The 26,667-nt window shown below is 41.3% G+C and overlaps 1 protein-coding gene across 2 annotated transcripts in view; it reads left to right on the top strand.

Moving 5' to 3' along the window:
• LOC120048367 (diacylglycerol kinase beta-like) overlaps positions 1 to 26,667 on the top strand; it is a 52,209-nt gene that overhangs the window by 18,025 nt on the left and 7,517 nt on the right. For both annotated transcript variants that reach the window (XM_038994284.1, XM_038994285.1), the window contains 10 exons: positions 417 to 515; positions 713 to 817; positions 1,756 to 1,829; positions 2,607 to 2,681; positions 4,281 to 4,366; positions 5,881 to 5,970; positions 6,330 to 6,490; positions 11,434 to 11,498; positions 21,490 to 21,580; positions 22,609 to 22,804. In XM_038994284.1, the coding sequence (XP_038850212.1) occupies positions 417 to 515; positions 713 to 817; positions 1,756 to 1,829; positions 2,607 to 2,681; positions 4,281 to 4,366; positions 5,881 to 5,970; positions 6,330 to 6,490; positions 11,434 to 11,498; positions 21,490 to 21,580; positions 22,609 to 22,804 (1,042 nt within the window). The remainder of the gene's footprint in view (positions 1 to 416; positions 516 to 712; positions 818 to 1,755; positions 1,830 to 2,606; positions 2,682 to 4,280; positions 4,367 to 5,880; positions 5,971 to 6,329; positions 6,491 to 11,433; positions 11,499 to 21,489; positions 21,581 to 22,608; positions 22,805 to 26,667) is intronic.

The following is a 26,667-nucleotide window of genomic DNA, read 5'->3' on the forward strand; positions in this document are numbered from 1 at the left end:
GTTTCTTGCTGTTTATGATTTCTTTTTTGCACCTTTTATCCGAGTCCTCTCACTTTGCCAATTTACACCAAGTAACAGTTACTTCCAGCATTCTGCTAATAGAAAATAAACCACATTAAAAATGTGTTTTGATATCATTCTTTTTTAAATAAACCCAGTGTTAGGAGTTGTGTTTTTGTAAATCACACAACATGCTCTTGCTTTTTACTCAACAGCACTTGGTGTTTAGCTAAAACCAATTATACATAGCTGATACAAACTGAACTTTATATTTTATGGCCCCCATACATTTTAAAGGAACTGAACTCTAATCTCAAATTACAATCAAATGAAAGGTAACATTGAATAATATGTTATGATCTTGAATGTCACCCTAATACTAATATGGTTGTAATTGAATGTTTCCCCTTATCCAGCTTCATAATAAGTGTGCCTCCCATGTGAAACCTGAGTGTGACTGTGGACCACTGAAGGACCATATCCTGCCTCCCAACACAATCTGTCCTGTCGTACTAGTGAGTTTAACTTTCAAAACGATGCCATATTCTGCTTATATACAAATTTACCACAGGATAGCTTTATGAAAATATATGTATATTTCCTCATACATAGATCACAGTTTCCCATATTTATAGAGGCAATATATTTTTGATAATGTCTATTAGATTGTTTTCAAGATGCCCATTTCTACTGTCTGCACTTTGACCCCCAGGAAAGACAGTCTACGGTGAGGAAAGATTCCAGATCCAGCCAATCAGGAGGCAGAGGGAAGATGCAGAGAGCCAACTCAGTCACAGTGGATGGCCAAGGACTACAGGTGACAATCCAAACCTTTTTCTTTTCCTTCAAAATTTTGTCGAAATTTGTGAAAAATGTGTACTGTAAATTGACATTTCTAATCTAACCACAATTTAGCCTTTGATGGGCGCAGGATAATATGAAATGACACTGGTGGGATTAATATGAGATTAGTTTCTACTGGTGAACAAAACAAGAATCAGCTCCATCCAAATCCTCCCTAATATCTAACAGACAGACAACCGGTGACAATCAACCTGAATCATCTCCCCGCCATATCCATCTCTGCCTTCTCCGGCTAACCAGCGTAATAATCAGGATTATTATTTATAATTAGAGGAAGTAATGGATCACTCCTGGCTGGACAGGGAGCTCATTAATCCACCGCTCGGCCTGCTGGGATAGCAGACAGGGAGAGTTAAGAGCTTCATCTGTGTCAAGGAGATGCACGGGCGCACTGTCACCGCCACTGAGCGGCAGGAAGGCCAACTCGTAGGCTACAGCCCGCGATTAGGGCTTGTTTTGTTTATGCCTCGCCTCAGCCCTGGCTGCCTCCAGCGTGGTAGAGGCCTACTGCTTCTCTCTATCTACTGCTATACCAGAGGTAGCGATGGAGAGGCTTGTCCCTAAGGATGGCCCCCATGTCACTCAAGACTCAAAGTGCTTCTCCCAATCAGGAGATGGGGATGGTTATGACTTGAATTAGGAGGGGCATCGTTGTTCAATTTCCTGGGATTTTGTTGGGTATTATCTGTTGTTCACATGAGAAATGTTTGAACCTTACCAGTAACAAGAGGGGCCAGGGTGAAGCAGCCAGGCATTTAAAAAAAATATATATAAATATTTTTTATTCACTGTATAATAATGATTTTACGCTATACTCTAATGTAAGATCAGCCTACTGCATTATATGCAATTGGACTGAAATTTCTTTCTGTTTTGATATATGTTGCATAGATCACAACAATAGAGGGAACGCATCCTCTACTAGTGTTCGTGAATCCAAAGAGTGGAGGGAAGCAGGGAGACAGGTAAGCACACTCTCTCCCCACACTCTAACTCTCTGTAAAAAGAGATTCTCAGAACTGCTCTTCAATCAAATAGCTGCAAAGCCTGGCTGCACACAGAGTGCTCAAGGCTTTAGTTAGTCAAATAGAAACACAATAACATTGACCTACGGACTCCTGGTTGATTCAGCAGAGGTTCTTAGATGGCGCTGTGGTTGACTGTCACATCCCTGGTTGTCAGTGTATAGATTTAGACCTCCTTCTTTAACTCAGGGCCTAATTGGGTTATTACTGAACATATTCATTCTACTCCTTATTACTCCAGTCCTCATTTGTTTAAATGATGAGATCAAAATATGACTGAGCCAGTTGATATAATGAAATTGAAATTAAAATGAATTAGTCTTTCTAATGACTTCGTCCTATAGCCCTCCCAGTTGCTGACAATGACACTGTGATAGGGCATTGGAGCTGTCAATCATACTGTAGCAAAACGGCATATGGACTACGTACAGGGGTTCAGTTGATCACATTTCAATTAAGTGTTTGCATTTGGACTTTTCTTCACGATCCAGATGTTCTGTGGTAGCTGTAAGGGGGAGATGTTTCTGTGGGTCAACTCAACACTGTATTGCTGGTTGACACAATTTCATCCTCTTCTTTCCTTGTTTCTCCTCTTTTTTTCCTCTTTCCTCCTCTCCTCTCCTCTCCTCTCCTCTCCTCTCCTCTCCTCTCCTCTCCTCTCCTCTCCTCTCCTCTCCTCTCCTCTCCTCTCCTCTCCTCTCCTCTCCTCTCCTCCAGGATCTACAGAAAATTCCAGTACCTCTTAAACCCTCGGCAGGTATACAACCTGGCCAAGAACGGACCCATGCCTGGGTAAATTCTGCTCTAATCATCTCACACAGACTAAGAAACATCATCTAAAGTGCACAGAACACTCTACAGTCATGATTCAACTATCATTACTATCCTCAAGTTACATGTGGAATCAGAGTGGTGGATGAGCGACTGTTTACAAAGCCCTAATGTATTCCGCTATTGCCCAGTCATAATATCCAACATCTCATGCAAGGGAGGTCTCTCAATTTGAGCCTCTCACTCAATCCGGATTCATATGCAGACGTGATTGAAAGGTGAGATCAGAGATCACAAACAGTGAGACACCAACACTGTGCTTGAGTCTAGTATTGGTTACAGTGTGTGGGAATAGCGATATATTGTGAGTGACGCGAGGCATGCTGATGTGTGATCACGCATACTGCTGTAGGCTGCACAGGCATGGGTCTGGGTTGTTGGACTATCCGTGTCTATGATTAAGAAGATGAGCAGATCATTTCGATGCACAAGGTTCCGCCCCTTTTGTTTTAGACACACCAATTCTGGAACGTTCTGAAATGCAGGAACACGTCACCGCCGTGCTCTGATGTTGCTGGACTTTGATTAGGTTTTGAAAGCAGAATGTAAATGGTTTGCGAAGAGGAAAAGTCCAATATAAACTTTTGTAGACAGTTTAGTTTATGCTCATAATTACAGTGGCCCAGAGGGGCAAAATAATGGCTTTACGCCATATATCTATCTTACATAGTCGTAAGATTTGAAATTGACCTTGTCGGCCATATTGTGTCTTCAGTATTGATTCTCTGTGTTTGGAGCTTTGTTGGCTGGGAAGGCCATGTTTATTGACGAGGCTCTAAGAGACGTGTTGCACTCAGAAGAAGCCCCTCTCTATCTTTAGTTGGGAACATTCAAGATGACCTTGCCCGGCTGTAACCTTGTTAATATTTGGTGAAGTGTACGTAATGCGGTTGGCATTAGCAAAGTGACTGGTCACCGTGGCCACTAGCAGGCTGAGGCAGCCGCACACACTGCTGTCAATTAGCACTAGCGCTAATGCAATTAGCCCAAATGAAGTGTTTGTTTCTTGGTATTTAAATATCCCCAAAGTTGCCTTTCATGTTCACGGCCGTCTGTTTTGCACCTAATGCGGTTTGCAGTCCCAGTTGGAGAGTAATTGAGCGAATCATTTATCCGTCATATGAGGCTTGGAGGCTCCCTCATTCAGTTAGGGCTTTGTTATTGTGAAGGAACGGAAGAAGTTGGACTGAACATTGGCCATCTTGATCCGATTAGCCTCTAAACAGACTAGCTGGCTGAAGGAATAATTGTCAATGTGATATGTGTTATTTTGTGAGATTATAGGGGCCTTTCCAGTGCAGCAGAGTTACAATATACTGTAGATGTGAGATAAAATAGGGATAAGTATGGAGATAAAACACGTACAGTACCTTTGAATAAGGTAGCCTTGAGTTCAATTTACTATTGGACAAAATAGTGCATTTTTTCAGGGCAGAATGTCTGAAGATTTTTTATGAATTTATAGTAGATAAAGAAAAGAATGTGTTTCTCTCTAAAAGGGGATTATTTCCTGCGTTACATGATTAATATTGTGTATATGATTTTTTTGTTGTGTTCAAGGTTGAATTTCTTCCGAGAGGTTCCAGATTTCAGAGTGTTAGCTTGTGGTGGGGATGGGACAGTCGGTTGGATTCTGGATTTCATAGGTGAGTGTGCACTTCCACTGCCACACCAGTGCTACACTGGTGAACAGACTGGTGAATACATCCTGTTATATACTAGTGATTATACTAGTGGGATGAATGGAACTAGGCCTAAGTATGAATTTGGTCCTCACAATTTTATAATAAAAAATGCATTTAGATTCTAAATATAACATAACTTTTGCATTATAACAGTTTTCCCCTTTCCGTAACATTTCATTGTGCTTTCTTCAAAACCTGTACATTTATGCCGTACAGTGACATTTTTTGTGCGTTTCAATTATTATTATTTTGTATTACTTTGGTGGAATAAACAGTGCTCTTGTTATTTTGCGAGAAAACATCAAATATACTTTTATGATTTGTATATGAACATTTTCATTACGTCCAAGCCTGCGTGTTCAAGGGAGGTAAAAACAGGATGATTATGTGAGTTCAAAATCGGCATATTAGTCGTCGTTTGAGAAACAGCCTGAAGTCAATTTGTTCTGGAAGACTTATTCCTGGTTCTGCCTTTAAAAATTGCCTCAATTTTTTATCCATCAAAACAAAGAGAAGTAATAACATGGACAGAATGAATGCTACTCCTGAAATAGCCTGTGAGACTGGACATTCACGTCGAGTCAAGGTCTATCTGTTGTTGCACAGATGTCAGAGTTTAGATTTGAGTGATGGTCAGATAACCATGCTGCACTGAATGGGATTTTTTATTTTTTTACTCAGAGACCTGGGCAAATCAAAGTTAAATAAAAAAATATATACAGTATGTTAAAGTGGATTCGTGTTCAGTTTTTTGTTGTTGTGGTCAGAATGTGGGGGTGAGGTCCTCTGTAGCTCAGTTGGTAGAGCAGGGAGCTTGCAATTTTATAGAACCTTTATTTAACTAGGCAAGTCAGTTAAGAACAAATTCGTATTTACAGTGACGGCCTACCCCGGCCAAACCCTAACCCGGACGACGCTGGGCCAATTGTGCGCCGCCCTATGGGGCGCAGCGATCTAAACATACCTTTTGAACTTACAGTCATGCAGGGCTCCCGAATGGCGCAGCGGTCTAAGGCACTGCATCTCTGTGCTTGAGGTGTCACTACAGACACCCTGGTTCGAATCCAGGCTGTATCACAACCGGCCGTGATTGGGAGTCCCATAGAGGGGATTGGCCCAATGTTGTCCAAGTTTGGCAGGTGCCTTAGACCGCAGTGCCTTAGACCGCTGCGCCCCGTATTGGCCCAGCGTCGTTAGGGTTTGGCCAGTGTAGGCCGTCATTGTAAATAAGAATTTGTTCTCAACTGACTTGCCTAGTCAAGTAAAGGTTACATGGGACTCCCAATGGCTGGTTGTGATACGGCCTTGAATCAAACCAGGGTCACATCTTAGTGATGCCTCTACCACTGAGATGCAGTGCCTTAGACTGCTGTGCCATTCGGGAGCCCTGCATGACTGTAAGTTGCTCTGGATAAAAGCGTCTGCTCAATGGCATAATAATACAGTATGATGTTTTTGTTGTTCCTCTTGTGTAGATAAGGCCAACCTGGACAGGAACCCCCCTGTGTGTGTACTTCCCCTTGGAACAGGAAATGACCTGGCAAGGTGTCTGCGATGGGGAGGAGGTATGTTTAATAGCAATTTACTGATGCAATAGCAATTTTTAATAGCAATTTTTTTAATGAATTATATTATTCCTCTTAAATGAGGGAAACATAAATGTGTGCCCTCATTTTTCTGTCCAATTACATGATTCATGATATTGAATTTAGATTTGACCATACATTCATTTTCTCCTTTGACTGTAAATTTTACCTATGTTTTCATGTAGGAATAAATCAGTAGGCATACATAGTTAGAATAGCTAAAATTACAGAGAATAATGTTATATTAAAATACTTATGGCCTATACTATAATGTGTTTTAGCTTATGTTCTGGGGTATTATCTACAACATAAGCTATCCTATGTTGTTTGTGTATTAGGTTATGAGGGAGAGAGCATTCTGAACATCCTGAGGGGCATAGAGAACAGCTCTGAGGTGATGTTGGACCGCTGGAAGATTAACGTCACACCCACGGACAAAGAAGAGAGGGGAGACCCTGTGCCTTACAGCATCGTCAACAACTATTTCTCTATTGGGGTGGTGAGTTACTTACACTAATATGCAGCATATGTCACATTAAAGGCATAGTTCAGCGATTTTAAATATTTGTTTCCTAATATTAGCACATCTTGGCAGTGGCTATTTTAACAAAACGAAAGTGTGGATTGCAGTCACTCCTTGTCCGTAGACGGCTTTCAAGATAAGTAAACACATATCTAAAATGATCTATCCCTTTCAGCAAGAACAGTGGGTCAACAAACTGGACTAGTCAATAGGAGAGGGCCGTGTTTAATCTAAGGCTCTCACCTAAAACAACATGACTGACAGCTTCATGCTTATCGTGGATCATCCATTTCAATCGAATAATCTATATAAAGGCTTCAATTGGATAAATACTGTATACCGAATTTAAAGCAGCAACATAGTCATATGTTCTTCTGAGTAATCTTACTCATTTTGATCAAATGCTAGTTAATAAGCCTTTATTGAGATGTGTTAAAGCTTCAACCACCTCTGATTGAAGAATATGTTGTATTTTGTGCATCTGCGTGGTGCTACGCACCTTTAAACTCATCAACAGCAGAGTCTCTGTCCATCTTCAACATAATGACACTGATTACACCCAGCTCGTGTGGGTCATTACTGATAAATGTCAGGGGAAATACGGTAATTGACATTTGCAGGTTGGGAGACGGTGGCATCTTGGTGTTGTGACATTCGAACATGACGGGGAAATGAGGGATGCATGTCCTTAGAAATGTTAGTCAAATACCTTGGCTTTGTCCCGTATTGACGAAGGTAGGTCCACTTAACAGACGAAGGGGTTGTAAGCATTGGAATAAATAAAGATAATTTCTCCCATAATTCCTCAATATTCGTCGTGGCTTGAGGCAAAACATGTTTTCTGAATGTATGTACAGATATTGCAATACCCTTCAACCAAAGAAGGATAGCAGCCTTAGCAGAAGTATTACTTTAAGCCATTGCAACCAATAGACTTCATTGTTATAACACTATTTTCATGGCCTTCTAACAGTGGGATTAGTATCTAACGAACGTGTTGACAAATGAAGTTGTTTGCCCAGGATTAGGAAGATTCTGAGCTCTCGATGGAATTGAGTGTGATATATTTTGTGTCACATTTCACATCAAATCTTGCTTTCCATTGGAAAGAAACACTGAATACAATAAAGATTACAAAACAAGTCAAGCTAATAATTACCTCAGAGATTATGCAGATGAAGAAAGATTGTTTCTGTAATGACATTTCTGTAGAGTCAAACTCTGAGGATCAGTAGCAACCAAAAGGTTTCACTGTCGAGCCACAGAAAAGTGTAATCATAAGCATCTTATTCTTGGATTTCAAACATTTCATGTGCAGAGTGCACATCTTTTTTCATCTTAAAAATTCTAAGCATTGCATCACAGGTTGGCATTTATTGTTGTTATTGCACTGGAGTCAGCTCTGCAGAATGGTTACCAGCTGGCACAGCCACCAAGTCATAAAATTAGATTTTAAACCTAACCTTAAATTAAGACCAAAAATATAATTTTTGTTTTCCTGAATTTTTACAATATTGCCAATTTTGCAGCTGGCCCATCCAGCGGAAATCGCTAATTTCAGATTCATGACAATAAGCATCAACCTGCCATTGCATCAGGCGTTGAAGGTGGCTGGGGCTTTGCACAAACCGATAGGCGTCTGTTTGAACTTGCACAAGCCCAGGGGTTGGTGAATGAACGGGTAACAGTGTTGGATGGGGAGAGTATATTTCAAAACGTTTTTTTAAACCCACCATCCCTGTCGAACTTCACAAAGTACCAGGATCACCTACAACTTCCTCTTCCATTTTTACAAGATTTACACCAAACTCCAAGTCATAAAATCTTCCCAATAGACCACCATCTGACCACATCGTCAACTATTTTAGCACACCTCCTGTTCCTATCCTTCCAATCCAGCCATTCCATCCAGTTGAATGGAATTAATGGTGCCATCCCTTTATGAGGACGTTAAAAGTGACGTGAAGTGTAATGATCTCAATCAGGGCTTAGTGTGCTGAGGAACAGACCTAATCACAGAGGAGGTCCTAAGATGATGCAGTCAGTTCATCTAATGACCCAGGCTCGCATGTCAAAGTCATTACTCTCCCCGTGAAGGAGAGTCATCAGCTGCCTGAGCACCACTCATAATTGGACTAAACTTTGAGCTATGAGGGAACATTACATTACACATGTCCTGTATTAATTTGGGTGCCAGAGTTTTACAATGGTAATTATTTGAAGGCGTCCCCAAGATGAGTGAGAGGGAGCGTGAGAGTGAGAGTGAGACTTCCTTGTCCTACTGCTGTTTGGGGATTGAGGTTGAAGATGTTTGTATCATCAGCTCAGATGATCTACTGTTAATGTCCTCTTATTGTACATATGACCTTGCAATACATTACATTGGCCCTAAGGGACAAAGTAGCTTTAGTGGAATGTAGTTGCAGTAGCAGTCCATCTAGTTACAGTTAGAGACTGACGGGAACTTCTACAGGAAGGATAGGAACTTCTACAGATGCACCATTGAGAGCATTCTGTTGTGCCGTATCACCGCCTGGTATGGCAACGGCACCATCCGGGACTGCAGGGCTTTCCAGAGGGTGCTGTGGTCAGCCCAACACATCACCGGGGGCATGGTGCCTGCCCTCCAGGTCATCTACAGCACCTGGTGTCACAGGAAGGCCAAGAAGATCATCAAGGACCTCAGCCAGCCGAGCCACGGCCTGTTCACCCTGCTACTATCTAGAAGGCGGAGACAGTACAAGTGTATCAAAGCTGGGACAGAGAAACAGCTTCTATCTGCAGGCCATCAGACTGTTAAATAGTCACTACTAGCTGGCCTCCGCCCAGTACCCTGCCCTGAACTTTAGTCACTGTTACTAGCCGGCTAACACCCGGTACTCAAGACTGCTGCAATATGTACATAGTCATTGAACACTGGTCACTTTAATAATGTTTACATACTGTTTTACCCACTTCTTATGTATATACTGTATTCTAGTCAAGGTTCATCCTATATAACTACTACCGTAAACACATTTTCCATTCATATACTGTCCATAATGTCTATACACACCAATGTATATACACACCGAACTCTGACATTGCTCGTTCTAATATTTATATATTTCTTAATTCCTTTATTCATTTTTTTTGGGATTAGCGTGTATTGTTTTGTATTTCTAGGTATTACTGCACTGTTGGAGCTAGGAACATAAGCGTTTCGCTACACCCACGATAACATCTGCAAAATATGTGTACGCGACCAATAAAATTTGCTTTGATTTGACGTATTGTATACAAGGTTATAGTGTACCTTCTTCAATTTGGAGGTTACTTGAAGTGGTTGCTCACTGGTTTCTGAGCTGCAGTATATTTTCACAGATTTCAAACCAAAAGGGAAACAACTCCTCCTTCCTTTTACTCTCTTGTTTTCAGTTATTGTCCTGTTTGTAAGAAAATCAAGTTCCAATCTTTCAGATATATCCATCATCTCACCTTTTCTGGCTCATGTTGAAGATAAATAGAGTCTGCGGGGATCTTGGAAATTCTTTGGTCTTTATTTAACAGCGTCTTGAAAAGACATCAAGAAAACAGCATTGATTTTTTGGGTTTCTCCTACATGTTGTACTGAGAGCTAGCAGGGGGTCATCCCTGTGGCTGGCGTTTCAATAGAGCCACTCAACATGGAGCGGGTCAAAACAGATTGCTCAAGTGGGGGGATAGGAACAAACCCGAAAAGTTTCCTGAAGTTTTCCCCCCTTTTTGTGGTTGAAGACTATTCGTCAGTTGTTTTTACTTGGCAATCATCGTGACTCACAAAGACCATGGTAAATTCTAGTGAGGTTTCATCTTCAAATGGCCCAAGGGTAGTCTACTTTTTTGGTAGCATTTCATAGAATACACAGAATTTTCAACAAACAGGCACAGATTTTCTTTCCTTAGATTCTCTTGATTAATAGAGTAGCTGTCAATCTCAGTCTGTCATTATCATCACACATGCCTGCATGCAAACACACATACACACACACACACACCCAACACTACCAGTGAGTCTACCAATGTGGTGCACTTCTAGCCCCGGGTGAGAGTGAGAGTGAGAGTGAGAGTGAGAGTGAGAGTGAGAGAGAGAGAACAAGTTGGTTGCCACGGGAGCCGGCAGCATCCTGTACGTTGGGAGCTGTGATTACTAGCAATGTGTGTTTAATTAATTAGCCTGTGTGGAAAGACGGCGTGCTGTTCGTCAAGCTCTCTGTCAATACCCTCATCCCTGGCTCAAACCTCAACCACCGCCCGCCTTCCAGTTGGCCAGGAATTCAAAAACACCCTGGTTCTGTTTAGGCATATCAATATGCATCGGGCATATGTGTCGTTTTTTGGGTGCAATAGAAAGTTGGCTGAGATGCTTATCACCAGAGGGGAAGAAGTTGACTTTAATTGGTGTTAAAAAGCCATCGTATTGATTTTAGTACCAACATCTTGTCTATATTTTGCGACATCTTTGTATCTCATAAATTAATTAATTTAAATAACAATATCCCACATGTAAATGTAAACTCTTTTAGTCTTGTAGCTTATTACAAAATGAAAATATTTGTATCGTTTTATACCCCTAATATACAGTACCAGTCAAAAGTTTGGACACATCTACTCATTCCAGGGTTTTTCTTTATTTGTACTATTTTCTACATTGTTGAATAATAGTGAAGACATCAAAACTATGAAATAACACATATGGAATCATGTAGCAACCAAAACATTTTTTTTTACAAATAAATTACAAAAAATGGAATGAGTAGGTGTGTCCAAACTTTTGACTGGTAATGTACGTATACCCCTTATTTATACAGTCATTGGTTAATAGGCCTTTTCCACTGTATAAATTAGTATAAAAATCAAAGTCATTGCTGAATCCATGTTATTTTCTCTCCCTTATTTAGGATGCTTCCATTGCACATCGGTTCCACATGATGAGGGAGAGACACCCGGAACGCTTTAACAGCAGGTATGTGTTGTTGGGTTTTAACCAACACTTCACCAACACTGCATGTTAACTCCTCCCCCCCTGTTGACTGTCAGCACCTGTGAAGCTGCCACTTCTAACTGGTATATGGTTAGCTCTGGTATCTCCTCTCTCTTTCCTCATACTTTAGCCCATATCTTACTGAATTTATTTTGTTTACCACAAATATATTTAGGAGTCAAGCGGATTTTGCATTGGTACAGGGGGACTTTTAGATTGTTTGATTGACCAATGTATACAGCTAAAACATACTAGGGATAGTTCTGAAGTGGATCATTCATTTAGCAATATGGGGAAAAAGTGGCATTCAAAACCTCTGGTAGTGTGACACCTGTGAACAGAAATACTCACCAAGTCAGAAAGCTCTATACAGGAAAAAAAGCTCTATTGGTCCTTTAAAAAACATGGCTGGAAGCCTCATATTGCAATAGACTCTTTCTTCTTCTTTTCTTCAGTAGTCACTTGATGCAGTAAATGGACATGCCTCATATTTAGCATCTGTGATTACATTAAATAGATGTGTTCACCGGTGGAGATGAGCAAATGTGGCATCTATGTTCCCATCAATATTTAACATGACCAATACATCTCCACTAGCAGTAGGGAGTAATGGCGTGGGTAATTGAATTTGCTTGGGTAGTTTGACATCATGTATCTGTCGGAGTGATGACACACAGTCTCCTAATAATCCCATTTGTATTCATTTATCATATTTACTCTGACTTTAGTTCAACATTTAGCAAACTATTATCCACAGGTTCGTTTAGGCTACGTGATCTGCAAGGGTTGCTGCAGTGCAAAATGATATATGGGAGAGTACTCAAATTTTCCTTGTATTGCAGTTTTGTGTTTTTTTTCTCTCCAGTATGTGTGTTTTAGGCATATTCCAATGCTAGTGTAGCCATACATTGAAGGTACAGGTTTAGCCACACTGAATATTTTAATCATTGGGTTAAATCTCAATTCCCAAACTGTTAATATCAATCAATAACACTATATGGCTATATATATATATATATGAATACACAGTACAAAAAAAACATGTATACAAAGACATCAAAGATATTGTTTTATACCATTTTTAAGCCCATGTGAAAAATGATTGAGATATTTAAAGAAAATTGTACCATCTGTTATTTGAATTCAATGAATAATTTACAGGAGGGAATGGGTTTAGGATCTCTCTATTACACACTATCCTTGCCAATTGAATAATGCATGATTATAGTTTTTCAAGGTAGCATATATTTTGTTGGATTTGTCCAAGGGGCTCATGTCCATTGCAAGTAGAATGCAACTTATCATGGAGCCATTTCCTTCCGAGTGTATGAACAGTGTTCAATAGTGGGTGCAAGGCAGAGAACACTGTCTGTACAGGATAGAACATTTGGGCCTGTGTAAAGCCAACACCAAGACACATGAAAAGTTCACAGCAGTCGCAACTCAAAAACACAGCCTGACACACATTCCCACATGTCACAGTTGAACTGCACATACACGTATGACTCTTCCAAATCAGATATATTCACCATCTCTCAGTTACTGTAGTACTGTCTTTCAGCAGCCATCAGGCCTGGCATGAGAGGCTACTAAGTTACAATGAATGGAAGAAGCATCCCCCCCCACTCCATTCCTCCCTTCCTCCCCCATCGAAATCACAACAGAGACTGCACTACTCTCTTTCTCTCAGTCTTTCTCTCTTTCTTCAGAGGATATCAATTACATTTGTCATCGGGTTGACCTTAAAGAAGACATACATATTTGATCAGGTTTAATTAGCAACAAAATAATGGCATATTGTGTTTTAAATTATGAAACGAGGGGATTTGGTTGATGAATGTAATGAATGCTGGGGCCGGGCCGGGGGTGACTCCCACTCTGTATTGGCACCTCTGGGCGGTTATGAGGGAGAATGTGTGAAGATTTGACACGTCGGCAGATAGATTCATTTACTGACTGCAGCCTGACCAAGAGGTGATAATGAGGTCGAGGATTAAAAGTAAGACAATCAGTCGACCCGCGACGACGCCACACACTACCTCCCTCTGCCTAGTTAAAATATACTGCTCCTTTTTCTATCTCTCTTTGTTACTGATCTCCCATGTAATTACACACTAATCTCTGCCTCAGAAAGAGAGAGAGAAAGGGAAGGGGGGAGAGAAAGGGATGGAAAGAAAGAAAAATACGTGATTTATAGCCAGGTAGAGATTTTCTCGGCGTTTTTGCCTTTGTACCCTCAAAAACAGTTACACTTTCAGCCAATTTCAATAACCTGTTAGCAACAGTTCAATGGCCACCAACACAGGTCTGTGTTCTAAGCCTGAGGTATTGTATTTGATGTATGGCAGTCTATTACTATTACTACTACTGTCTTAAGCACGGGTTATATTACCACTCTCCCTCGTGTAGCCTGTGGCTGTTCTGTTGAACCACTCTGGCGTTAACCTTTCCTGGAGGCACAGGGAAGCCCAGGCATGGAGCGCTCTTTAGCATAATGAGTGTGTTCATCAAAGCCTGCCGTGCGCGCAGGGCCCACTGGATCCACTCACACACTGCCACACACACTCCCAAACCGCTTCCCCACAGGGCCCCTGTGGACCCGGGCAGGGGCCGCCCTCAGACCTCATTTGAGGATGAAATCGTTTGTCTGACCAGGATGTCATCTATAATTAATGGCCACTTGTGAGTGTAATTTAGAGAGATCTCACCTGTGGCTCTGTCCCCAACCCAGCGTGAATGTACACACAGTCACACACATGCGCATACATATACTGTACACACAAAAATGAACAAACGCACACACTCACTAATGAATGGACACACACACACACATACAGCCATATCCTATAGAAACATAGTTTCACACTTGTCTGGACCTCAGAAGTGAGCCACCAGTCTTGTTCAGTAAATCCCATAGACTCTAATTCTAACTGGTTGGTATGTAATATTTAATATGATACCTCTATACAGGCTTGGAAACAAAAGTTGTAGAACCCTTTTGGATTCCAGATATCACCCTTTTGGGTTCCAGATATCACCCTTTGGGCTTCCATGTGGAACCGTTTCCACAGAGGGTGATACATGGAACCAAAAAGGGTTCTACCTAAAAGCCGACGGATAGCCGAAGAACCCTTTTGTAAGATTGTAGATGAAAGCCCTATAGTAGTCTCAATGCCCTCTGATTTCTCACATTGTAGCAGCAGCTCTTACTGTCCAAGACCCCAGCCAAATATTGACTCCCCACCACTCCTCCAAAAGTCTCCTAGTCCCTGTTGTGTCCCCCATCCTCTGTCGAGCCCCCATAGCCCCTGCAGAGCCACCAGCTGGCTACACGGTTCCCTTCTCACACCTTCCCACCAGCAGTATGTTCACGTCTAGGGTGAGAGATAACAGACAGCAAATAATGTACATTAGATAGATAGTTTATAGATTTTATGTGTCTGATTATTGTAGTCCCTGTATTATAACAATTGATAGGACCATATCCCTTACAAGCCATTCTGTTACTTCAGTACATTTATTGTGATGAATCTAGAAATATTTGTATTTCAATATTGGACAAAAAAAAAAAACAAGATCCCTCCTTATAGTATGAGCTGAGCTTTGTAACAGAAAAGTTCCAATGACAAGGACAATTTTTTATAAACTCAGATAAAATGATTCGAGCTATCCCAGGAAACCATCAACATTCCCAGAACATTAGCTAAGATTCCCATTAAGTTCTAGTTAGGGTTTTATTAACATTATGATGATAACATCCCAAAAACATTCAAATGTTTTTGATAACATTTAATTACATGGATGAAATTAAATGCTGTGTGTCTATATCACCTTGTAGTTGGCCTACAATACAATCCTCAAATGCAAATTGCCATTAAATCTGTAGAGAAACATAATTTGGGCTGTGTTCCAATCTGCTTTCTTATGCTTCAAGGAACTAGAAATATGTATGCTGAGAATGTTGTGGTAATATTAGGTCAAACTTAAACATAACGTTTTCGAAATGATCTTGAACTGTTCTGAGAGCTTCCAAGACAATGTTAATCTGGAGGTGAAAGAAACTCACAGATGTTTAGACGAGGTGCTGGCTAGCGGAGTAGAACATTAGAAAAAGAAAAGGAGAGCCACACCCTCTAGGAGCTCAGACACAGTAATTGAATAACCAACGTTTTGACAGACAAGCTGTCTTCATCAGGGTACCTCCAAGACCAGGTAAAATATATATTGTGTGAACGTCAATAGAACAGTATGCTAAACCTAAAACAAATAAAAGTTATAAAAACAGACTCATTTGAAAATTGTGGAACATTGTGCAACATTGTGGGTATGTTCTGTGCAACCTTTTAAGTACAATACGTGAGTATCACAAGACTATTCTTGCAACATCCAGACAACTCCCATAACTTAATTAAATGTTCTGGGAACCTTTAAAAATGTTGGACCAGGTGTTCTGTCAACATTCTTAAAACATTAAGGGAATGTCGAGTGCAACCTAACTTAAACATTGAATGTCATCACAACTGAGCATATCTTGTACCCACCACTGTTCCCATAACCTAATGAAATGTTCTGGGAACCTTTAAAGAACTTAGAAACGATGTTCTGTCAACGTTCTTGCAACATCAAAGGAATGTTTTGTGCACCCTGATACAAACATTATCTGAATGTCAGCACAACTGGACAGTTTTAATGTTTTGGGAACCTTGTCATATCCCCACAATGTTCCCACAATCTAATGAAACATTCTGGGAACCTTTAAAGAACAGACTAAATGTGTTCTGGGAACGATCTTGCAACATCAGGCAAATGTTTTATGTAAACATTGTATAATCATTAGCAAGACTGGACAGTTTTTGTGTTATGAGAACATTTGCTGCAACTTAACAAATGTTCTGGGAAATTTGACAAACACTATTGGTTTGCTGGGAGGATACTGATATTATAAATACACCCAGGGATCATTTGCTTGTAGTTCAAACAAACCCATTCATTGTACTGTTTTATTTGGCATATCTCTTTAAGAAAGGGGAGACAACACGACACAGGCCATTTCTCAAGCTGCCAGTCAGAGTTGTAGCACTCGGGGTGGTGTCATGTTAAACAAAACAGTGCATTGATGCAATGCACAAAGAGTTGGTTATGTCAATGTGATATTTATCACCTCTGATCAAAAATAAATTAGTGTGAAAATAAGGTCATAGATCATGGGGGCTTAGATTAAGTGTCAGAGGGAAAAATCAATGGCTCTGTGCCTGATGCTAGCAGTGGACAGTAGAAAGAGCATTGAAGAGTATTACAAGGTGTTGTGGCCTGGGGATAGCCTAGCCATGCTACACTGAAGCCTGTTTGCCTTTGAGACATTTTAATAGAGTGACGAGACAGGGGTTTATAAAGTAGATGAGTTGACTGATGAGGAGAGAACAGGGGCATAATTCTGTGCTAAGTCTGCGCAGGGAGCTGCTTGCTTCACTGGTTGGTGAAACCTGAGACAGTGTTGTCTTTTGACATCGCAGTTGTAGCTACAAATTGTCTCTCGTGCACTCAGTGGTGGAGAAAAGTACCTTTCTTTGTTTATCTGATCTTCAAAATGAACTTACATTTGCAATATACTATGAGTTATGATATTATGGACACACTCTGGTTAATGAAACCCCTTTATATTCACTTTTATTGCAAAGTCAAATCTCTTGACCCACATTGAAAGCATCAACCTGTTCAGAAGATCATCATTTTCAGTTGATTCTCCATTGATCCTCAATGGCCATCTCACTGGAGCTTCTCCCTGTTCCAGCTGTGTTTCAGATCATGGTGCTGAGCGCCAGTCTATCAGCACATAAAGGATGGGAATCCGATGGGGCCAATGGGATGCTCCTAATTATCTCATGAACAGGGAGATAAGGCCGTGATTTGTTGCCATGGCTCTCTTGTTAGGTTAAGTGGAGGGAATCGACAGGACAGTCAGATGTCGACTCTATCAGTTCTATTTGTTCCAATGTTTAACTACTACACAAAGTTGTAGACGACAAAGTGCTGCGTTTTGGTTTGGGTTATGTTGTACTGGACAGAAGTCAATGCTGTAGTAGTATATGTTGATTTTGACTTGATCTATTCCCTTCTTTAACTACGTTAAGTAGACTTGAGGACGACAAAAGTGCTGTGTTTTGGTTTTGTTTACAGTAAAACATGACCTTGATATTGTACTGTAAGAGTGAATTTGCTGTATAAACTGCTGTGTTTTTTACACGTGTTTTAGACATCATACATTAAGTAGAGGGAACAATCAGGACATTCAGATGTCAACTATCTATTCCCATTTTTAACTACTACAAAGTCGACTTGAGACTGTCTAGGAAGTGCTGTGTTTGGTTTTGGTTATATTGTACTGTATGTTATGTGTTTTAGACATGCTGTATTAAGCCTATTACTGTGGTGATAAGTGGTGCACTGTACAAAAGGTAATGTACATCAGAGGAGAGTAATAGCCTCTTGAGTTTGCCTCTCATATAAACAGAGAGAAACTTTCCGCCTGGCAACCAAATAATACAGCTGCTTGGAAACCTGGGTAGTTCCCCTGTGTCTTAAAGGTCGCAGTGCTTCAGCTGTGCGAGAGCCTCTTGAAAATAACAAAAACAAACCAAAACAATTTCACCTCAGCGAGTGCTGCAAATTATTCGTCCAACAGCTCACTGCAGGTGTAAAGACTGCACATCGTTTAGTTTCAGTCACACCACAAGTTGCTTTGTTTTTTAATAGACTCGTGAACAGGCCACCACATTTGTTTGTTTGCAAATGATGCTCATGTCTGCATTTGTGTTTTTTCTGCGACAGGAGTGCTTGTGTGTTTTCGTTCTCGGCTGCCATAGACAAGTCTCTCATGAGAAGGAACCAGACCTGGCTTCAAATAGTATTTGAAATAGCCTACATTGCGCATTTGCTTTAGCCGGTCTTGTGTTAGGTCTGCTAAGCACACAGATTTATGATGAGGGTTGCACATGGAGCCCAGGGCAGCTGTTGGAAGTCATGTTTGAGAGATGCTAGATGTGTCATTGTGTAGTAGGCCCTCTCAGCACGCCCCATGTCTTCCCCCACTGTCTCTCGCTCTCTTTCGCTCTCTCTTTTGCTCTCTTTTTCCCTCTCTCGCTCTCTCCCTCTCTCCCTCTCTCTCCTTACTCCTCTCTTCCCGCACCTATTGACCATCTTGCACATTATAAATCAACAATGAGCCCGGGCTATCCTGCAAGTGGCTAATGAAAGCTAATTTATAAAGCAGCTAAATGGCCCTGACAAAACTCCTAATGAGGAAATCAATAATTTAGTGATTGTTACTCTGCTTACACTAATACATCCCGCTTGTAAGGCTTTTTGATTCCAGTGAAAAGAAGGCCATTTTTTATTGTCTTCAGTTCTGCATGTCAGCACTGTGGTAAGGTTGTTTTTTTCTCTCGCGTGCGAAAGCCCCATGATGATAAATCTTCTGTCGGCTGTGTGGTGTGCTTTCAAAGAAATCTCTAAAGAAAGTCAAGCATTTAGCTGTAAATAGACATTGGTGCTCATAAACAGTCTCTATACGGATGGGATGTGATGCTATGAATGTTAGAGCAGCATTTAGTCCGCCATCAAATCAAATGTTATTGGTCATATGCACATGTTTAGCAGATGTTATTGCGAGTGTATCGAAATGCTTGTGCTTCTAGTTCCGACAGTGCAGCAATATCTAACAAGTAATATCTAAAAATTCCACAACAAATACCTAATGGAATAAGGAATGGAATGGAATAAGAATATATAAATATATGGATGAGCAATGACAGAGCCGTATAGGCTAAGATGCAATAGATAGTATAGAATACAGTATATACATATGAGATGAGTAATGCAAGATATGTAAACATGATTAAAGTGACTAGTGTTGCATTTATTAAAGTGGCCAATGATTTCAAGTCTGTATGTAGGCAGCAGCCTCTCTGTGGTAGTGATGGCTGTTTAACAGTATGATGGCCTTGAGATAGAAGCTGCTTTTCAGTCTCTCGGTCCCAGCTTTGATGCACCTGTACTGACCTCGCCTTCTGGATGGTAGCCGGGGGAACAGGCAGTGGCTCGGGTGGTTGTTGTCCTTGATTATCTTTTTGTCCTTCCTGTGACATCGGGTGCTGTAGGTGAAGGGCAGGTAGTTTGCCCTTGGTGATGCGTTGTGCAGACCGCACCACCCTCTGGAGAGCCCTGCGGTTGTGGGTGGCGCAGTTGCCGTACCAGGCGGTATTACAGCCCGACAGGATGCTCTCAGTTGTGTATCTGTAAAAGTTTGTGAGGTTTTTAGGTGACAAGACAGATTTCTTCAGCCTCCTGAGGTTGATTAATGCCTCATTAAATTCACTTATTAAACTGAACTCCAATGTGTACTACATGTACAGTACAGAATCTACAAAGAGTAGCTAATATTCCTCATTCAAAGACTGCTCCATCTGGTTTTGCCAAGCGAAAGATGTTTGAACATCTTTCGTAACACATGTTGATAGATATCTTCTTTCCCCCACTTAATTCATGCTCAAAGGGGGATGAGCTGTGAGTTATTATGACTCTTTCAAGGCTCACCAACTCTATGGACAGAGTGCAATAAGTTGAGACAAGTAATCTTTGCTGGCCAAACTGTGGCTACCAGAGCGTTTAGTAATATTGATTCACCTTGTAGGCCTTTTAAACCTGGAGAGTCTATAAGAAATCCTGTCTTCATAGATATTGTTGTTCTCTGTTCTGTATAATAATTTCCCTTTGGGTATTAGGCCTACAGTTATTAATTTTCACTCATCGGTCCACGTGGAGTATTTCAGAGTTTCCATTTGCTTTGTTTTACAGCTTGCTCTGTCTTAAGGTGTAGCCTACATTCTGCACCAATCTTCAGATTAAAGTCTGGGACAGTATTCAGAAAGCATCTCGGGGTAGGAGTGTTGGTCTAGGATCAGTTTGACCTTTTTAGATTGTAATGAATGGACAGCGGGGACCTGATCCTAAATCTGCACTCCTGCTCTGATACGCTTAATAAATACAAGCCGGCTCAGTAAAGTAAAAGCATACAGGCTCTATACAGAGTATCACACTGTTATAAAGACAGATGGTGACTCTAACTAGCAGGGTCATTGATCATCAGGCTTAGCTCTGGGATCATGTGTCCCTAGGAACCCGGGGGAGCAGCACCCCAGTCCTCAGTTAATTGAAGGGCCAGTTAGATTACCCTCTCTCACCCCTTGCTGTGTTTTAATGCTAGGTACCCACCCCACATACTCTAGTGGTTAATCGCCTTTACGTTAGTCTTTGGGCTTCTGCGTGTGTGAGACATTATGATTAATGAATGACGTTGTATGTTTTTGGAGATTGGATTTTGTGAATATGTTTTAAATCCAATATCAAATGTATTTTAAATTCTCAAACAATAGTGGATGGTATTCACTGTAGCGGGTTATAGGGCAGCAGGTAGCCTAGCGGTTTTAGTGTTGGGCCAGTAACCGAAAGGTTGCTGGTTTGAATACCCAAGCCAACAAGGTGAAAAATCTGTCTGTGCCCTTGAGCATGGCCTTTAAACCTAATTAGCTCCATGGGCGCCGTACTACTATGGCTGACGCTGTAAAACAACACATTTCACTGCACCTCTCGGGTGTACATGACAATAAAATATGTTTTATTATTATAGATTTTTTTGTTGATACACAATGGTGGAGAATACTTCCAAGTCAATTGTGAAAAGTCTGAAATAAATACATTTAAATACAAACTGTACATGAATTAAAGCTATTATAGACAGAGCGCTATTCCATAAAACGCAGACTAACTAAAAGAGAGGAATTGCGAGGAGAGAGAGGGAAATCGCTTCATCCACTTTTTGTATTGCTGACTGTACGGCAGTAGATTTTGATGTGGGGAGAGATAGATTTTTGTTTCCTCCTAGTCCCCTTACACTTCTTGTTGTCTTGTTTTTCAGAACAAAGAATAAGCTGTGGTACTTTGAGTTTGGCACTTCCGAGACCTTCTCGGCCACATGCAAGAAGCTCCACGACTTTCTGGAGGTTGAGGTAAATACAACTGCCTGGTTTCAATTTTGGGAGATTGGGACTAAGTATTTTTATGCTATTTAATGCTATGACATGTCATAGCATGAATAAGCAATAATTCAACATAAACTACTCTCACTTGTGCTGTTCTCTGCAACAATAACACCTACTGTTAACATGCAAAATGAAGTCTTTGAAAGCAGACACAATGCAGTGAGAACAAGAAGCAAAAAGTCAAACACCTAGGTACAATCTCCCGGGGAGAGAGAATAATGCCTCTAATCTAGTGCACACCATTTTAAGACACTGAGCACCAGCCACCTCCTGATCCACAAATAGCCTTCCATTTGTACCAATTTCAGTCTGGAAGTGTTGAGGAGGGAGGGAGGCCTCCCCTCTCCCCCTCCCACTCCCCTAACGGATCCTCAGCCCAACACACAGGTAATTATCCCGGCACGGCCCTGCTGTGTGTGATATTGAGGGATAATGAAGGTGGTGTCTAGCCGATCCATCTCCCCCTCCTCAGAGCCATCAGCGGTGGCAGAGGTCTTCATTAATTAGCCGTGGATGGCTACTTAGTATGGTACTGAAGGGGAGCAGGTTTGGTGTGGAATACAGGCCATGTATTTAAACTCCACTGAGAGAGGACAGAGAAGTGGCCTGTTATTATACAGCTGGCAACTGAGGGAATTCCTAATACGGATGCCGTACTAGTATAAGGTTGTTAGGAGTCATGGCTGATGGCAGGTCCCCTTCTGGTGGACATTTCCAGCTTGTCAAAGATCAAATGGCTTCGACATAAACTGTTAATCATCACTCAGCAGTGAAGGCTGCCAGATGAGTGGTAAAGTTTTGATAACACCTAACTGAGAAGCTGTGGCTCAAGCATAATTAGCATGATCTACTTAATGTTATTTCATTGCTACACAAATGTTTCAAGAGGAACATTTTGATTATTGATTTGATGTCATCCCTCTCTCTCTCTCGCTCTTGCTCCCTCCCTCTTCCCTCTCTCTCGCTTTCTTTCCTGACCCTTGTCCTTTGTAAAGTGCGATGGCATCACTCTGGACCTAGACAGCATCTCTTTGGAAGGCATCGCAATTTTAAACATTCCCAGCATGCATGGCGGCTCCAACCTGTGGGGTGAGAGCAGGAAAAGGCGGAGCAACCGCCGGGGAGGGAAGAAGACCCAGGATAAGAGGACAACAGTGCTGGACCCCAAAGAGCTTCAATTTGCTGTCCAAGGTAGCTATCGTAATGATGGATACTGGTGAATTTGAAATGTATTTATTGCAATTCCAACTTTGAGGAAACATTGTTCACATTGCCACATTTATTTTACATGGGGTATTTTACATAGGTCCTTTAAGGTCTTTTAAAATGTCAAAGGCTTGCTCATATTCAGGTATGCCTCTTACAGATCAGTACTACAACCAAACATACACAGGATAACACCAGGCTTGAAATGCTACAACTCAATGGCTGATTGGCTGCCATATTGTGTATAGATTTTTTAGCATAGAAGACCCTTTCTCCTAATAACCTGTGACACTAAGAGGCAAGACCTTGTCCAAGCTCACATTAGACAGATCAGAGACAAACTTTGGGACAAAGTTTTCCCTGGCACTGGTATGAATATTTCACCAATGACAAGTTGAATCACAGTGCTTAGATTTGGTTTGGGATGAAGGGGTGCGGTTTAATGTCACTGTTTCGCACTGTCACTTGACTGGTAATGGCTTGTGTAGGCGGAAGTGGACAACCTGGCCTAATAGGAGCAGACTGAGGGAGCTCAGTGTGAATTCTGCCTCCTTTATGGGCACTGAACACATAAATATGTCAGATGGGAGCTCATCAATGAGAATCTATGAATTAACACAGATTATTGTTTAGGAGGAGTTAAGGTCAGCCAGTAAACTGGTAAATTGTCTTCTCATGTCTAGTTTGTGGACGATCACCGTAGTCACTGGTTAAGTTACTGTAAACACGCATTTATCACCTTCATTGGCAATACTATGTAGAGGGTTGTCCTCACACAGAGCAGCATAATGTAGGGAAGTGCAATTCACAGTGGACTAGGGCTACTCCTTACACCTTGATCACAGCGACAGCGTCATCGCGTTTTGGTACACCAGAAGTACATTCATTTCCAATGGAACGCTGCATTTGCTTTGCAGCATTCCATTGCAGAAGCAGTTGCAGTGAGTTATGTGAGGTGGATGCTTTGGATTTATTTAACATATCATAAAATTGTATGCGTGGACCGCTTGACAGTTAATGGTGAATGTTACACTTTTGTCGCACACATGTCCAGATGATGCTGCGTACCATTTTGCACAATGACGCTGTAGCTGTGATCAAGGTGTTTGTATTAGAAGGTGTACAGTATTTTATTGCAAGGGCATTGTACAGATATAGGATCTTAATTTGACCAGCATTGTTGTAGCAAAATAATAGCAACAGGATTTAAACGTTTGGTACGTAATGTTGCTTGATTGGTGGTTAGGCTATTAGCTGGACAAAAGTAGGCCACATGAAAAGTGCAATACTGTTAACACAACCGTGTTTTAGTGCGGGTTTTCAGTGAATTTATGTAAATCACGAAACTAATCTGCCTTCCCTGCACCGCAGGAAGATTCTCAGCAACAAAAGAGTGATCAAATTAAGATTCTACATCTGTGGTACGTGGAAGTGTTTTGCTGGTGTATTATGTCCAGGCATGATTAGATCAAAGATCAACCAAATCAGATTCATACAGTGTATAGTGAAAGTCAAATCATACAAGACTGGGCATGTGACAATTTCTCACAGTCAAATGTACAATCATACCAAGGATGTTTTCATGAATTAGTAACCCTGCGATGTATAATAGGCAACCCATTGACTACATATTCTGGGATGTATCCACCTCAGTTAAAATCAAAGTACCAAATCCATTATCTGCCAGTGTGCTTCGCAAACAGTGGAGATTCCCCCTGCTCTTTAATTTCAGTCAATACGAGTCAAGCACTGATGAATGCACCCATTTGGATCATGCATGTTCTTTCTAATAACATAGGGCATCATCCATTTCACTGAGTTCTACTCTTATAGACTGGGAGAAAGGCAATGGACAGAGCCCTAGAAATGACAGCTTTGGCAAGGGGGGTTAAGATGGTAGTGGTGGTTGGAGATGATCAATTCACACCCCGTCGATACACTACAGTAGTCCCTCCCTTCCATTAATTCACCCAAAAATCATTCGATTTGGTGCAAAGGATTTTTTTTGTTTTATCCTAACCCTCAGCCTGAACCTGAAAAGGCACTTAGTGGCCAGTGAGTGAGTGCTGGTTGCCCTTGCTGAAGGTGTGCTCAAGATGAGAGGCCCAACTTGTCAGATCAGAGAATGGCGTATTAGAGGGGCCCGTAAACACAGAGTGCATTAGCCTGGGGGGCCGTGGGGCTGGGGGCCATGGGGGCTGTGGGCTGTACGCGTACCCAGAGCACGGAGTGCGAAGTGCAGATCAAACTGGGAAAAAACGACTGACCTTTCTGGAACTGTTAAGTCGTCCCGCTGTTGACGCCAGGAGACAAGCCCCTCAGGTGGAAGGGAATGGCTATGGGTGAATTATTTAGAACGGGGACAGGGGACAGGGGGGGGGGGGGGGGGGGGGGGGGGGGGGGGGGGACTGATGCCCTGAGACATGTACCATGAAGATTCTAAAGGTGGTCTCAACGTCGTTCACCCACTCCCTCTCTGTCACTCTGCATGTTGTCAGTGGAGTAGAGACTGCCCTGGACAGGTATTTGACAATGACAAGGATGCTGGGACTAATCTTGCACTGTGACAACTAGATTATGAGGCGTGGGCTGCCTATTATAGAACTTGGCTGTGTGCGTAAGCCACTGTAACATCTCTGTAACCCGGTCTTGTCTTCTATCTGAAATAAGTGATGTTGACGTGCGAACAGGAATGATTTGGTCTTTATTTGGTCCCCTCTTTTAAAACAGATTGTTTTGAACACTAAATTTGTATTATTTGTATGACTGTATTTTCCATTTATCTACGATAAGGGGTGTTGATGTATGAAAAGGACAAGTTGTAGTGCTAAGCGATTAACCAAAATTTATTTTTTCCACCCCAGTTATTAAACAACTAATCAGTTAATTTACATGAATTCCATTTAGTTCTGTTTTTTTGTGAGACCAATGTGACGTTTTCCTAGAGCGAAATCAAATTATTCATGAGAGTGGGACGCTGGGCTGAAGGGACTTGTAGTTTTCATTAAGCAAATATTTAACCTAGTTCAGTGCAGAAATGTGGTAATTAACTACAATGGCCATGATCTATTGCACCTGTTCTTTCTGGCTCAGACAGAGATGGATATACTTTATGCCTGCTACATTAGGTGAGATACACAGAGACCGCATAGACCACATGAGAGAGGAATGTACACAACACTACTACGAGTGAGCGAGATAGAGACAGTTTGTGAAAGTATGCCTTATCTACCTTGAAGAACTAGTAAAATGGTTTCTTCAGACAGCTTCGCAGCATACTTAGGCAGGCCAGCCTAGCTAAATAGGATGACTACAGACAGTACAGTATGGCTTCTACTGCCAAAGCAGAGATGAGATGATGACTTTAAGGAATGAAAATGTAATATACACAACTGAAATATTGTATTATTTCATAGAACATTTCTATGTTTATATTGATGTCTACCCAGTTTGGACCTGACCGAGACAATGGAATATTTTCAATATTTTGGCGATTGAATGATCACTGTTTTTGGCTTTGGAATTTCTATTAAAAAGCTCTAAAATCATTTGAATGTAAATGCAATCTAAACCAATAATTTTTTACTAATCGAACCAAACCGACCTTAAAAAAATCACTAATCGCTCAACACTAACAAGTTTGTATTTTTTGCAAGATCTATGTTTCTACTTCACCCTCCACCTTTTAGCCCTTTTAAACACTGCATGATGAGTGAATGTGGGTCTTCTCTCAGAGTACAGCGCTTGATGATATGTTACACAACATCTCCACTATGACCAACTCTCAACCAATAACACTTGGCCAGAATGTAGTAGACAGATAAGTGAGAGCCCAGCCATATATTTAC

Source organism: Salvelinus namaycush, chromosome 5 (genome assembly GCF_016432855.1).
Source record: "Salvelinus namaycush isolate Seneca chromosome 5, SaNama_1.0, whole genome shotgun sequence".
NCBI classification, from domain to species: Eukaryota; Metazoa; Chordata; class Actinopteri; order Salmoniformes; family Salmonidae; genus Salvelinus; species Salvelinus namaycush.